The following is a 14,292-nucleotide window of genomic DNA, read 5'->3' on the forward strand; positions in this document are numbered from 1 at the left end:
CTCTAATGCCCTCCGAGACGAGGCCTGCCGCCGGGACGTGTCTCTAATGCCCTCCGAGACGAGGCCTGCCGCCGGGACGTGTCTCTAATGCCCTCCGAGACGAGGCCTGCCGCCGGGACGTGTCTCTAATGCCCTCCGAGACGAGGCCTGCGGGTCAGGCCGTTTGTTGGATGAAGGAGAGACAAGCGATGGCGCCTGCGGCTCTTAGAGATGACGAGGAAGAAGCTGCTCGATAGAGAAAGTGGCCACGTGGGGAAGTCCCTGGAAGGAGGCGGTGAAGAGAAGGCATCGCCGCACTCAGAGACACCTCAAAAAGCCAAGTCGTGAGAACAAGCCGTGAGGACACAAGCGAACGCCATCGAGGCGGGCCAGGAGGTCCCTCGAGGCTCCCTCCACGACCCGTTGGGCGCGGAGAGACGCCTCCATCCTCAGCCAACTTCCCATCTACAAAAGGAAGAGGCTGTAGGCGAGGGGATTCCACAGAAAAGACAACGGCTACCCTGGAGGCAGAGGAAACGGGCCTAAAACCTGCAGGATTCTGAGTAAGTTATTTTCCTTCCTCGGGCCTCGGTCTTCTCATCTTAAGATGAGATTGGCTAAAAAAGCTGGGCCAGATGAAAGGACGTCTGAAGCCCTTTCTAGAGATCTTCGGGCCTCTGACCTCTCTGGACCTCCGTTTTCTTAGCGAGAAATGCAGAGGGCTGCAGTGGGCGACCTCTAAGAGCCTCGTCCCCTTACAGTCCGACCTCACCCTTCAGCCCTGACTATTTTGGGGGGAAGCGGCTAAAATAAAATAGGTGGCGGCTTTAGCCCTCATTTGTTCTAGGAATAAAAATAGAAATGAACGATAAGCAGATGCTTCCCCAATTCACGCCCCCAGGCCCTCGCAATGCGCTGTACCACTATCTAACACCCGAGGGCAGCTCGCCAAGTTTTTGAGGATTGTTAAGAAATGTTCTTTTTTAACATTATGAACTTAACCAACCAACCTACCTAAACGCTGCAACATTCAAAGCAAGAAAAAACCCCAAGGATTATTCACAAAACCAGGAACGTGGGCAACCAGTTTTTTTTTTTTAAGAGTATATTGGGGGGGGGGGCAGCTGGGTAGCTCAGTGGAGTGAGAGTCGGGCCTAGAGACAGGAGGTCCTGGGTTCAAATCCGGCCTCAGCTACTTCCCAGCTGTGTGACCCTGGGCAAGTCACTTGACCCCCATTGCCCACCCTTACCAATCTTCCACCAAGGAGCCAATACACTGAAAAGTACAAGGGTTTCAAAAAACAAAAAACAAACAAAAAAAAGAGAGTATATTGAGGGGGGCAGCTGGGTGGCTCAATGGATGGAGAGCCAGGCCTAGAGATGGGAGGTCCTGGGTTCAAATTTGGCTTCAGACACTTCCCAGCTGTGTGACCCTGGGCAAGTCACTTAACCCTCATTTCCTAGCCCTTACCACTCTTCTGCCTTGGAGCCAATACACAGTATTGACTCTAAGAAGGAAAGTAAGAGTTTATAAAAAAAAAAAAGAGTTTATTGAGGGGGCAGCAAGGTGGCTCAGTGGATTGAGAGCCAGGCCTGGAGATGGGAGGTTTGGGGTTCAAATCTGACAGCCATCATTCCAAGGAGGTGTTCTGGTGTTTTTAGTGAGAGTGTTAGGGGTTCTCCTGAAATAGTTCACAAACTGGGGGAAAAAAAGGACTTAGTAATACATTCTTCTTCCTACCTGTATGACCCTGGGCAAGTCACTTAACCCTTATTGCCTAGCCCTTACTGCTCCTCTGCTTTGGAACCTCTATACAGTATTGATGCTAAGATGGCAGGGTCAGGATTTTGGGAGAAAATTAGTATAATGAACTTAACAAGACGGTAACAAAACCACCCCATTTGTCTGTTTTCCCTTCTAGACTTCCTCTCCTGTTTCCATGAGGCTCTTTATTTTTCCTTCGGTTCTTTTGCATCACTATTATAATGCTCCCATTTCCCGAAGTCTTTGGTCCCATGTCAGAGTCTGACATTCTATACTGGATGGTCAATGGCTCCAGGGCAAGTCTCAGTCTTCTCTTTCTTCCCTCTCCTCCAGTCCTCAGAGGCTTTTCACAAATTGTCTTTGATCCACTTTTCTCAACACCAGGAGGAAGTGAGACTCAACCCATGTGTTCAAGCAGTTGCTTTTCTACTGTGTTTCCTCTCCTGCAGTCCTTCCTCTGAATGTGGGTAGCGTCTTTTCCATAAATCCCTCGGAATTGTTATAGATCATTGCATTGCTGCCAGTACAGAAGTCCATTACATTCTATTTTACCACAGTGTATCGGTCTCTGTGTACAATGTTCTCCTGGTTCTGCTCCTTTCACTCTGCATCAATTCCTGGAGGTCTCTCCAGTTCACATGGAATTCCTCCAGTTCATTATTCCTTTTAGCACAATAGTATTCCATCACCAGCATATACCACAATTTGTTCAGCCATTCCCCAATTGAAGGACATACCCTCGTTTTCCAGTTTTTTGCCACCACAAAAAGCCTGGCTATAAATATTTTTGTACAAGTCTGTTTATCTATGATCTCTTTGGGGTACAACCCCAACAATGGTATGGCTGGATCAAAGGGCAGGCAGTCTTTTATAGCCCTTTGAGCATAGTTCCAAATTGCCATCCAGAATGGCTGGATCAGTTCACAGCTCTACCAGCAATGCATTAATGTCCCAATTTTGCCACATCCCCTCCAACATTCATTGCTCTCCCCTTCTTTCATTTTAGCCAATCTGCTAGGTGTGAGGTGATACCTCAGAGTTGAGAAGCCTCTATTTAAAGCTGCCTTCAGGGTTGGGCCATTCAACCAGATCAAGACAGCAGCAAAGATAATAAAGGATAACAATTATGTAGCATTTTCAGGTTCGTGAAACGCTTTACATGATCTTTTCTCATTTGCTTTTGATTTTCACAACAAACTCTAGGAGGCAGGTGCTATTTTACAAATGAGGAAACTAAGGCAGAGGCAGGATTTGAACCCAGCTGTGTTTGAGGCAGGATCTGAATTCAGACCTTCCTGATTGCAGACCCAGCAATCTACCCATTTGGCATTCCCCTCACTCCTTGGCTCCCTATATCCAAGTAGCTGGAAAATCCTACTGGTCTTGCCATTTATGCTGGCTTCACTTGGTCCATCATCTCCAGTCATTCCCCACAGAAAAATGGTCTCTGTTCCCATCAAAACCACCTTGGGCTTTGTCTGAACAGCTCTGGATTTATCCTGCTTAGCTTCATGTATTCACCATGCTTCCTAGACATATCAAGCCAGGTTATCTCGCATGTACATTTTCTACCTCCATTTTTTCTCTCCCATCTTTCTTCTTTCCTTCCATCTCTTCTTCCTTGTCCTTCTACCTCTGCTTCCTTCCTCCTTCTGTCTTCCCTTCCTTCCATCTCTGCTTCCTTTTTCCCTTTCTCCTTCCATCTCATCTTTCCTTCTATTTCTCCTTTCTTCCACCTTTCCTTCCATCTCCCCTTTCCTTCTATCTCCTCCCTTCTTTCCCTCTCACCTTTCCTTCCTTCCTTCTTTCCTTTTCACCCTTTTCTCTCCTTCCACTCAAGTTTGGTCCCTTATGACTTCATACCTGGATATTAAAACAGTTTCCTAATTGGTATCCCCTTACTTGACCAAAGAAGAACTAGAGGCTCACTGGATCTACTGGTCATAGTTAGACCCTGCAGCCAGGCCTCCTCTCTAACAGGCCAACACTATTCCCACAATCCCATTGGGTCCACTGAGGAATGATCATGGTGCCTCCTCCCACCCCCCAACCCCCTGGATCTCAACCAAACTTACAGCCTCCTCCAAGTGTTGCTGGTCTGGGTTATCGTTTGGAGTGTGCCTCAGTATTTCTCTGAGAAGTAATGGGTACTTCACAAGCCGACTCCGGGGGATGTCGAGGAAATTCCACAGGTCCAGCTTCCGACTGAAGGGAGACTCCAAACAGCGCTGAAGGAAATCCTGCACGCGGTGGTCTTGCTTCTTGTGATCCAGCAATGCCTTGGCAGCTACTTGGTTGCTGCAGTAGCTGTCGTAGGAGCTGAGACAAGGCAGCTGTGAGGACAAGAAGGAGAAACAGGGTTGGAGAAGGAAGGAGGCCAGTATCCGAGGCCAAACAGGAGAGGCTGCCCCTCGGGCCGAGAGAGCCCACCACCAGGGCCAGTTAGCCAACTTAGCCAGAGTAATGATAGACCCCTGTATGGAACGCCTGCAAAATGCTCTCTAATTCAATCTAGCTGGAGAGGTGCGACCCATTTTATTTTATTTTATTTTTTTAAAGCCCTTAACTTCTGTGTATTGGCTCTTGGTGGAAGAGTGGTAAGAGTGGGCAATGGGGGTCAAGTGACTTGCCCAGGGTCACACAGCTGGGAAGTGTCCGAGGTTGAATTTGAACCTAGGACCTCCCGTCTCTAGGCCTGCCTCTCAATCCAGTGAGCTACCCAGCTGCCCCCTCTTTAATGACCTTTTAAAAAACTTCTTTTTATTGAGTATATTGTTTTCCCAATTGGGTATTTTAGTGCCCTTTTTTTAAACATCATTTTTATAGCAGTTACAGTTTGCTGACTGGGTCGTATTATCTGCAACACCTGACAGCCACTTATTAAGCAGTTATCATCGTCAGAGTGCACTGTGCTAAGCACCAAGGGAGATACAAAGCTGAGCCAACACCAGCCAGTTCCTGGCCCTCACGAGTCGAATGATCTGACCACAAGCCAAAGGCATGATCTCGATTCTACATCGTGACCCACTTTAAGATCTTCAGATATCAAAAATGTGTCTGCTTGATTCAGGTCCTCCATTTTCATTGGGTTCTTGCTAACAAACCTTTTTTCTATTCTTTTTTTTTTTTAAACATTCTTTATTTTTAAATTTGAAGTTCTAAACTCCCTCCCTCTTGCCCCTTTCCCACTCATTCGGAAGTCAAAAAATATGTTATCAATTATACAAATAAAATCATAAGAAATCTTTTTCTAAGGAACTTACAAGGTAGCCCATAGCCACAAAGATTTGGGTTACAATTTTGCTTTAAAATGATGAGATTGTCATATTAATTAGAATTAATAATGTATACAATTGGGGGCAGCTGGGTAGCTCAGTGGATGGAGAGCCAGGCCTAGAGATGGGAGGTCCTGGGTTCAAATCTGGCCTCAGACACTTCCCAGCTGGGTGACCCTGGGCAAGTCACTTGACCCCCATTGCCCACCCTTACCACTCTTCTGCCTTGGAGCCAATACACACTATTGACTCCAAGATGGAAAGTAAGGGTTTAAAAAAAATCAATGTATACAATTGCTATATTAACTAGTAGGATCATAGAAGAAAAATTAAAAAACACTTCATTTGTTCATCGATGGCATAGAATATACTATTTCCTGTTGTTTATTGTCCGCCTATAAGAGAGGGCAGCTGGATTAGGTGACTGAAATCCAAGGATTTTTCTCTCTGAATAATTCCTTGATCTTTCTCCCATGAACTATGGGCTAATTGTGTCTCCTCAATTTTATTTGAGCAATTAATTTCTTGAACCCGCGCGTAAGGCTCTGCAGTTATCCTTCTTGTATATCACAGAAGAGACCTGCCTCTTCAAAGGCACTGATCTTTTGTAGCCCAGCTGGGCTATTTGATATATTAGCTTTCTGTCATCCACTAACGTAGTTAAGCAAAGCCACCTACAACCTCCTCCGGAGTCACGGATGATCCTACGGCCAAGGCCCCGGGATGCTCTAACACGAGTCTAAAAGTTACCGAGGATCTGTGGGATGGTGAAGTACGAAAAACTGGGGGCAAAGCTATCAGCAGAGAAAATGCAGATGGAGGAAGCATTCAGAAGTGACTGTTGGCAGAAAGGTCTGTGACTCCAAAGGGCCTGCCGGGCATGTTAATTTCCCCGTCTTCCAATGAAATGGCCACTTCGCAGACACGCCCCGATCTGTTACACGGATACATACAAGCTCTCCTCAAACATGGCGGCCAAGCAATCCTGGCAGCTGTGGGGGAACTGACAGATTCCGTCACAGGACTGTGGGATTTTGGGAACTGGCTAGAATTTTGGAAGTTCTCCTTGCTGGGAGCTCGCCAAACTCATTCTTGAAAAGTAGCTCTGTTACTCCCCCTTGACAGTGGGTGCCCAGTCTGAAGCTCCCTCCCTCCTGAGGCAGCCCAGTTAGCCCAACCAGACTGGGTAGCTCCAGTCGTTAGGAGGGTTTTCCTGGCATTGTGCCGGAATGGGCCTCTGCAATTTCCACCTGCTACTCCTACTTGGAAGCCTTGGGGGGCCAGAGATCTCTCTCAATCTCACTCCCAAGTGAAAAACTCTTCTCCTGGCCCAATGTCCCCCCATTCAACCTTATATATTCATGGCCTCAGGGCCCTTCTCAATCCTGGATGCGCCCCTCTCTCCCTGCCACATTTCCTCATCATTCTTTGGGCAACACCCATCGGTCATTATACCAGACCCTGTTCTTTCAAGTGACTGACAGCCAGGATTGATGGTCCTAATGAATCATATTTGCAGTCTGAGAGTACCCCCTTTGGACAAAGCTCTAAGATACAGGAGCCTACCCGGCTCCTTTAAAAAAATTCTACCTAAAAAATAAGATTAATTTTTAATAATTCTAGTAGCTGTGAAATTAATCAACAATTATTTGAAGGTCTACTGTGTGCCAGAGGCTCGCTACTGAAAGAGACGATCCCACTTTCCACAAGTAAAAATGTAGAAAATGGTTGACGTCACTGTTTAAATGTGATGCTTATTTTTGTATCTTACTTGAATCCCCAGCTTTCAAGCACAGAGCCTGGCCTAAAAATATCTGATATACGAATGAATAATATACAGAGGCTGTAACTCCAAAGGAAACCCAGCCAATTCACATTAAAAAAAATTATTTAGGGGCAGCTGGGTAGCTCAGTGGATTGAGAGTCAGGCCTAGAGACGGGAGGTCCTAGGTTCAAATCCGGCCTCAGCCACTTCCCAGCTGTGTGACCCTGGGCAAGTCACTTGACCCCCATTGCCCACCCTTACCACTCTTCCACCTAGGAGCCAATACACAGAAGTTAAGGGTTTAAAAAAAAAATTATTTGTTGAGGAAACAAGTGAAACTCTAGACATTTTGTTATAAGGGGCCTGTTCTCTACTGTTATAGGGAATATATTTTTATTCTTTCACTACACATGAAGCGTTGCCCACCCACCCAGTGCTACCGAGGATGGTGAACCTCTTCTCTGGCACGATTCCCCCAAAAGTTGGGCTAAAATTGGTGTTTGCTTTAAAAAGAAAAAGAAAAAGAAAATCACTCAAGTGCTGGTTGCTTACTGGTAATTTAGATCAAGGTTAATTAAAATGGGCCTCAGGCCCAGTTAATTTAGTCCCCGCTTCCTCTTTTATCAAAGACCTGGAAATGCCCAGTGTTTTCATTCTACAGAAACCAATCAGCAGTAACTGGAGGATGTAACCTAACCAGGGACCACCCCCCCTCGCCACTTCCCCATCACTGCTGACTGCCCAATTGTACCAGGAATCTCCATTATCCCTGGCCAGGCTGCCATGGCAACCAAGTCTGCCTCTAATCCTGTTTTCACACTTGGCAGGTTTGCTTGTTTGCTGGGCCCACAGAACCCAAGAGGCTAAGCTGCCTCCGACTCTTTGGGGGGCCCCCTGCCATCCTCACATTAGGGGCATTTTTTATACGTCAGGAAGCTGCTGCCCCCGTAGCGGCCAGCACGAGGTCAAGGCGCATCCTGAATACACGAGGCACTCCGTCCCGGGTTGGTGAAGTGACTCAAAGGGAGAAGAACATTCCCAATGTTGGTTCTGGTGCCCGTGAGCGGTCACACACACTTACTAGCCAAAGAACTCTAAGAGGGAATTTTCAAACCAGATCCACTCGGGCTTGGGCGGGGGGGGGGGGGAGACTATTTCTTTCAGGGTCCTCCCCCCACCCCTAGGTCAGGGATTCTTCATCTTTTTTGTGTCACGAATGATACAAGAATAATGTCTGTAAATGCCCGATTCAAAATAGACGGCATTATGGAGAAAGTCAATTGTAGAGAAATCGATGATCGAATATTAACGAAGTAAGTCTGGGGACCCCAGGCGGAGGGCCTGGCTGAGGTCAGTCGTAAGGGAGACCCGGCGGGGTGTGGGGACCTGGGGATCATCCCAGTCATTCTCTAATATAAATGTAGGTTTTATTATTAGAGACTAGATCTCGGGCTGGAGGTCATCCACTCCCACCCCTTCATTTCATAGAAGATGTCGAGAAAGCTGGCTGCCATGTCACGGGACTTCTGGTATTGTCTGCCTTGAGTGGGCCTGGGCCTCGGTCTCCCATTTGGGACCCCATGGACCAGACTTTCTAGGGGTTTTCTTGGCAAAGATACTGGAATGGTTTGCCATTTCCTTCTCCAGTGGATTAAAGAAGATTCTTCATTCCACCAAGCTGGGGCAGAGACACAGACCAATCTCATTTCTGGCGTCCATGTTTCCTGTCTCTCTTCCAGGTATTAAAATTTAATTAGAAATTAAATTACCCAAGAATTTGTCCTAGAGAACTAATACATTATTTTGGAGCTTTTAGAATTTTAGGGCAGACACAAGTTACTTGGAAAGTGGCCGCTTCTCTTTTTTCTTAAAAACCTTTTCCCTTCTGAATTAGTATCGCTTCTAAGCCAGAAGAATGGTAAGGGCTAGGCAAAAGAGGTCAAGTGACTTGCTCAGGGTCTCATGGCTAGGTAGTTTCTGAGGCCAAATTTGAATCCAAGATCTTCTGTCTCCAGGCCTGGTTCTCTATCCATTGAGCCACCTAGTTGTTTCTTATTTTAAACCCTGACTTTCTCTCTCAGAATCAATACTAAGTATTTGTTCCAAGGCAGAAGAGAGGTAAAAGCGAGGCAATGGGGGAGAAGTGACTTGCCCAGGGTCACACAACTAGGAAGTGTCTGAGGCCAGATTTGAATCCAGGACCTCCTGACTCTAGACTTGGCATTCTGTACCTGCTCCAAAAGTTGCTTCTGTAGGGTGCTTCTCATTCAAATGAGCTGTTTTCCAGCCCAGAGGCCTGAGAAGCATCTTATGTGGAAGACGAAACAATCCCCCTGCATCCCTTTCTTTAACATCTCAAAGTGAAGTAGCTGAGCTATTGGAGGTGAAAAGGTCCAGGCGGCCCACCTCGGAGGGCCACTTGTTTGAGAGGGAAAAATAGCTTTTTCTTTCTTTTGGGGGTCGGGGGGAAGGGGAGGAAATAAATCAATCTTTCCCAGGCTGAATGGGCTTTGAGAAGGGTCCTCCGTTAGCACCTCCCCGAGACGCTGATTTTGTTCCAGACCTCAAACATTTGTGCCTCTGTGTACAGTTCTCACGAGCACATCCGCAGCTGAAAGAGGGAGGCCATTCGGCCGCTCGTCCAAGGGCCGTTTGTCCCGAGGGGTGGCTCAGGTGGCCAGCGGTGGAATGTTAGCGTCCTCCTCGTGGTGGACAGGCCAGACGACAGGCAGGTGGCAGACTTTTTGGGGAGTCTCCTTTCCTCGATGGGTTCCCAGTGGAATGCCGGGGCCCTGCCCCCATGGACTTGCTGTTCAGTTTCTATAGGGGACAAGGATTGGAGCCGCCATTTTGTGGCTCTGGGGAACGCCCGCTCCCAGTACAGATGTGGGGCCCTCTCTTTAACTTGGAGCCTCAGAGGCTGCCCAGACCTCTAGAGCCCAAGATCACAGAGCCAGTCTATAGTAGGGGGGGCCTTAAACAGTCTTCTGGGACTCCAAGGCAGTTCCTTAAAAGCTGAGCCATTGGGCCACTGGAGTCAGAGTGATTCAATCAGCAAGCTTTTATTAAAGAGATGACTCCCAGGACTGCAAGGATTCTGATTTTCTTTCTTTTTATTGGGGGAGCAAGAGTAAGAGAAAATAGATTTTTAATTGATGAAACATTAAAAAAAAGAAACAAGGGGGCAGCTGGGTAGCTCAGTGGATTAAGAGCCAGGTCTAGAGACAGACGGGAGGTCCTAGGTTCAAATCTGGCCTCAGGCACTTCCCAGCTGTGTGACCCTGGGCAAGTCACTTGACCCTCATTGCCTAGCTCTTGCTACTCTTCTGCCTTGGAGCCAATACACAGTACTGACTCCAAGACAGAAGGTAAGGGTTTATTTAAAAAAAGAAAGAATGAAAAGAAACAAATGTTTCTAATATGACAGCGTCTACACTTCTGATCTGGAATAAACTGCAAACCAACACTTCCCCGTTAACAGAAGCTAGAGAGTCCCCAGCACATTCCTGCTCTATCAAAAGTAAGTTCTCATCGGTCGGATCCTTCTGGGTCGAAAGGGTGGAGGAGAAAGGCGGCCCACCAAGCCATATTGGGGAGTCCTTGGTCACACCCGAAGTGGCCCATGAGGCAAGAAAGTTTTTTGTCAAGGCCCAGAACCCGCCTTCGACGCCCTGGAGACCTGCCTTTGTCCAAGAGGCTAGTTCTTCTTTGGAGGAATTTTTTTTTAACATGGAATGAAGAAGTTAAAGGACTGAGGATGGCTCATATTAAAAGAAAAGCCAAAAATACAAGATGAATCGAGTTTTCCTGAAATATTAAGGCCTGCTTCCTGAATTATTCAGCCTGGAATATTACTAAGCCTTTGGCTATCCTGGAGGCACCTCGGCTCAGATACTAAAATGGTCTGCCTTGATGAGTGGCCCCCCCCCCCCCCCGACTGTCCCCTTCAGAGCTTATGGGAGGACTGGAGCAACTGAAGACAAGAATGGGCAACCCAGGGAGAATGCCCAAAGCACAACAGAAAAGATGCCAGTCCAGCCCAACTTAATCCAATCGCTGCTCAGTAAGCACCATTTGCATCGTGTCCCCATCACCTCCCGTAGTCCATGTCTTACACAGAAGAGTCACTGAGTTCGGGTCTAGCTAGCAGAATTCGGAGTGGGGACCCCCTACAAAACACTGCAGGAAGGCACTCTCTTCAGGCAAGACTTTTCTTTGTGAAATACTCCCTCTGGGGGCACCGAGGTAGCCCTCTGGGGTTTGCAAAGTACTTTCCTAACGTGATCTCATTGGAAGGTCTAGATCAGCAGTTCCCAGACTTTTCTGGCCTGCTGCCCCCTTTCCAGAAAAAATAGTACTTAGCCCCCTGGAAATTAATTTAAAAAAATTTTAATAGCAATTAATAGGACAGATAAATGTACTTGTGGCCATCATCACCTCCTGGATCGCTGGAGCACCCAGCAGGGGGCGATGGCGCCCACTTTGGGAATCACTGGTCTAGGGGATGGGCCGCTCCTAAGGTAGGGGCCAAGGCTAACTGATGGATGGCCAGTGGGTCACTGACTGGTCATCACAAGATGGAAAGAGCCCCTGCTTCCCACCCCAGGCCAGGACCTACATGCTGCACGGCCACTCTTTGGATGAATGTGGAGGAGGAGAAGGTGGGGATGGGGTAGCTGTGCAGCCCCAGAAATGAGCCCACCCATCTGATGAAGGCTGAAGGAACTTAGATTTAGCCTATGCCACGAAAGCCTACAGTTGGAGTATGCAACACAATAAAAAAATAAACTTAGCTACTAATTGTAACAAACATAATCTTAAAAAGAGTGCACTTGCAGTAAGTGGAGAACCGGCCTAAATATTATCTTCATTTTTATTTGAAAATTATTATCTTTCCCTAATTTGAAAATAATTAGGTTTATGAAGGTGAAAGGAATAACACAAATAAATAGAAACTTTGATTGAAAGATTAAAATCAGGGCAGCTGGATAGCTCAATGGATAGAGAGCCAGGCCTAGAGACAAAGAGGTCCAGGGTTCAAATTTGGTCTCAATTTTGTTAGTGCGGCCTTGGGCAAACCACTTAACAACCCCCCACTTGCCCAGCCCTTACTTCTCTTCTGCCTTGGAACCAATACTTCGTATCGAGTCCAAGATGGAAGGTTAGGATATTTTTTTTTTCAAAGAAAGATTAAAATCCAACTTTAGGGGGCAGCTGGGTAGCTCAGTGGAGTGAGAGTCAGGCCTAGAGACGGGAGGTCCTAGGTTCAAACCCGGCCTCAGCCACTTCCCAGCTGTGTGACCCTGGGCAAGTCACTTGACCCCCATTGCCCACCCTTACCAATCTTCCACCTATGAGACAATACACCAAAGTACAAGGGTTAAAAATAATAAAAAAAAAAATCCAACTTTAACTCCAACTCAAGAAAGCTTTCTTACCCATCCCACTAGGATAGGACCAACATGCTCAGTAGATCCGTCCGTCTTCCTGACTCCTCGAAGCTGACTAAGGAGATCTAGGGCGGAGAAAAAAGAAAACACGCCTTCGTTACCTAGCCTGACATGGGTGCAGAGGGAAGGAAGGCCTGGGCTGCTCACGTTACTCCATAACCAAGTCTGGACTGGTTCTAACACTACTTCATTAGGTCTACATGCCTTGACGTATTCAGGAAGCCAAGCTCACCTTCGTGCAGAGGGATTAGAGAGTCCAGGGTTCCAAAAATCTGGTTTAGTTCTTGCTCCGTCATTATGGAGAGTTTAAGCATGGGGTCATGATAGGCCTGTGAAAACAAGGTGAGAGAGAAGGATACGCTTAAAATTCACGGAAACAAATCTGTGAACCAGACATCGTAAGCTTTTTTTTTTTTTTGATTCTTAAAGGTCAAGATACTCTCAGCTTCTGAGACATTCCAGGGACGAGGGCAAAGTCAGAGCACAATGAAAGATTTAAAGGGTAGATGAGGGTCATGGCAGAGGAGATGTCACACTTGACTAAAGATGTGACTCATCCAGGGCTCGGGGAACCAGACAGCAATAAGGATCAGAGGAGACACTTCTCTTCTTTTAGCCAGGGAAGGCTGGGAAGAAGAGGGGGGTAGCTCGAGACGAGGACTTCATGCAACCAGCCGCCAGCCCTCTGGGGGCCCAAGGAGAGGCTGGATCTGCCGGGAAACTTGCAAAGAAGGATGCTGTGGAAGCAATTCCAGAAGGAATGACCTTTATGGGTCCTTCAAAGGTTCCATGTGAGGTTGGATAGCAGGTAGTAGAGGGTGGAGGGCACTGAATGCCAAGGTAAGAAGTCTGAACTTTATTCTGCAGGCCATGCAGAGCTCCTGAAGGGGAGGATGGGAAGTGACAATCTAAAGGGTGTCTGGGCAAGATTAGCCCCATGGGTACCTGGGGGACAGATGAAGAGAAGCCTCGGGTGGCAGGAACCTCAGTTAAGAGGAGACCAGAAATGAGGTGACAAGGGAACAAATATGTCAAACCAAAAGGGATCCCAGAGCTCCTCTAGTCTGACCAACTTGGAAGAAGAAAGAACCCCAGAGAAGGAAAGTCCAAGGTCATTAGTACAAACAACTGGGATTTGGCCTCAGGGCTCCAGATTTTCTTCTGCTCTGACTTATTGAGAGTGGGAATGGAAAGACAGGAGATCTCTTTGGAAGGAAGAATGAACAGTATTTGGTGTCTGGAGGACGAGAGGCAGAAATCAGATTCCAAAGTTCACCTAGAAAGAACCCAGCTTCTGATTCAGGTCTGCGTCTGAGCTGCTCAATTATGGTCTTCATTTTGGAAAGAGACGCCTCCAGTCCCAATCCCCAACCCTAGGCTTAGACACACAGCAATGTACACAAGACATGGTGCCTGCCATATTCCTCTCCTCTGTCTTCCCAAGAAGGAGCCTCAGACCTCAGGTTCTGCCCTCCTGATGGGTAATCCCTGTGTGAGAACCACTATTTCCCTCATGTCCAAACTCAGTCCTAGACTTCTCCTCTACCTCGACGACTCTCCCCCTCTCTCTTTCTGGTTCTGTTTTCTCCCATTTGGAAATGTCTTTCTTTTGATGTACACGCTCCAAACCAGGGCTCAGCACAGGTCTGGTACATATAAGCACCTCATTAACGCACTCTCCTTTCTTCCCTCCACCCCATCTATCCATCCATGTCTGTTTATCCATCCATTATCATCCGTCTCCCTTTATATTTATCTATCCACTATCATCTAACCATCTAGCCACAATCTGCCCATTCATCTGTCTCTTAATCTATCTACCTATCCATCTATCTACCATCTATCCATCTGTTCACTATCTATTTATCTACTATTCATCTATCTACTTTCTCACGATCATCCATCTGTCCCTCCATCCATGATTATCTAATCACTCATCCATTATCTATCCATTTATCTATCTATCCATCCATCTACTATGATCTATCAACCTTCTCATTATCTATTTATCCATCTATCTGCCCATCCATCCATCCATCCACCCACCCACCCATCTAC

General features: G+C 47.1%; 1 protein-coding gene across 2 annotated transcripts in view; it reads right to left on the bottom strand.

Annotated features, from left to right (window-relative positions):
• Positions 1-3,508: 3,508 nt before the first annotated feature.
• Positions 3,509-14,292, bottom strand: part of ARHGEF3 (Rho guanine nucleotide exchange factor 3) — a 144,279-nt gene continuing 133,495 nt past the window's right edge. For both annotated transcript variants that reach the window (XM_044685457.1, XM_044685393.1), the window contains 3 exons: positions 12,467-12,563; positions 12,223-12,299; positions 3,509-4,077 (listed from right to left, as the gene is read on the bottom strand). In XM_044685457.1, the coding sequence (XP_044541392.1) occupies positions 3,769-4,077; positions 12,223-12,299; positions 12,467-12,563 (483 nt within the window). In that variant the 3' untranslated portion in view covers positions 3,509-3,768. The remainder of the gene's footprint in view (positions 4,078-12,222; positions 12,300-12,466; positions 12,564-14,292) is intronic.

The sequence above is a fragment of the Gracilinanus agilis genome, chromosome 1 (genome assembly GCF_016433145.1).
Source record: "Gracilinanus agilis isolate LMUSP501 chromosome 1, AgileGrace, whole genome shotgun sequence".
Classification (NCBI taxonomy): domain Eukaryota; kingdom Metazoa; phylum Chordata; class Mammalia; order Didelphimorphia; family Didelphidae; genus Gracilinanus; species Gracilinanus agilis.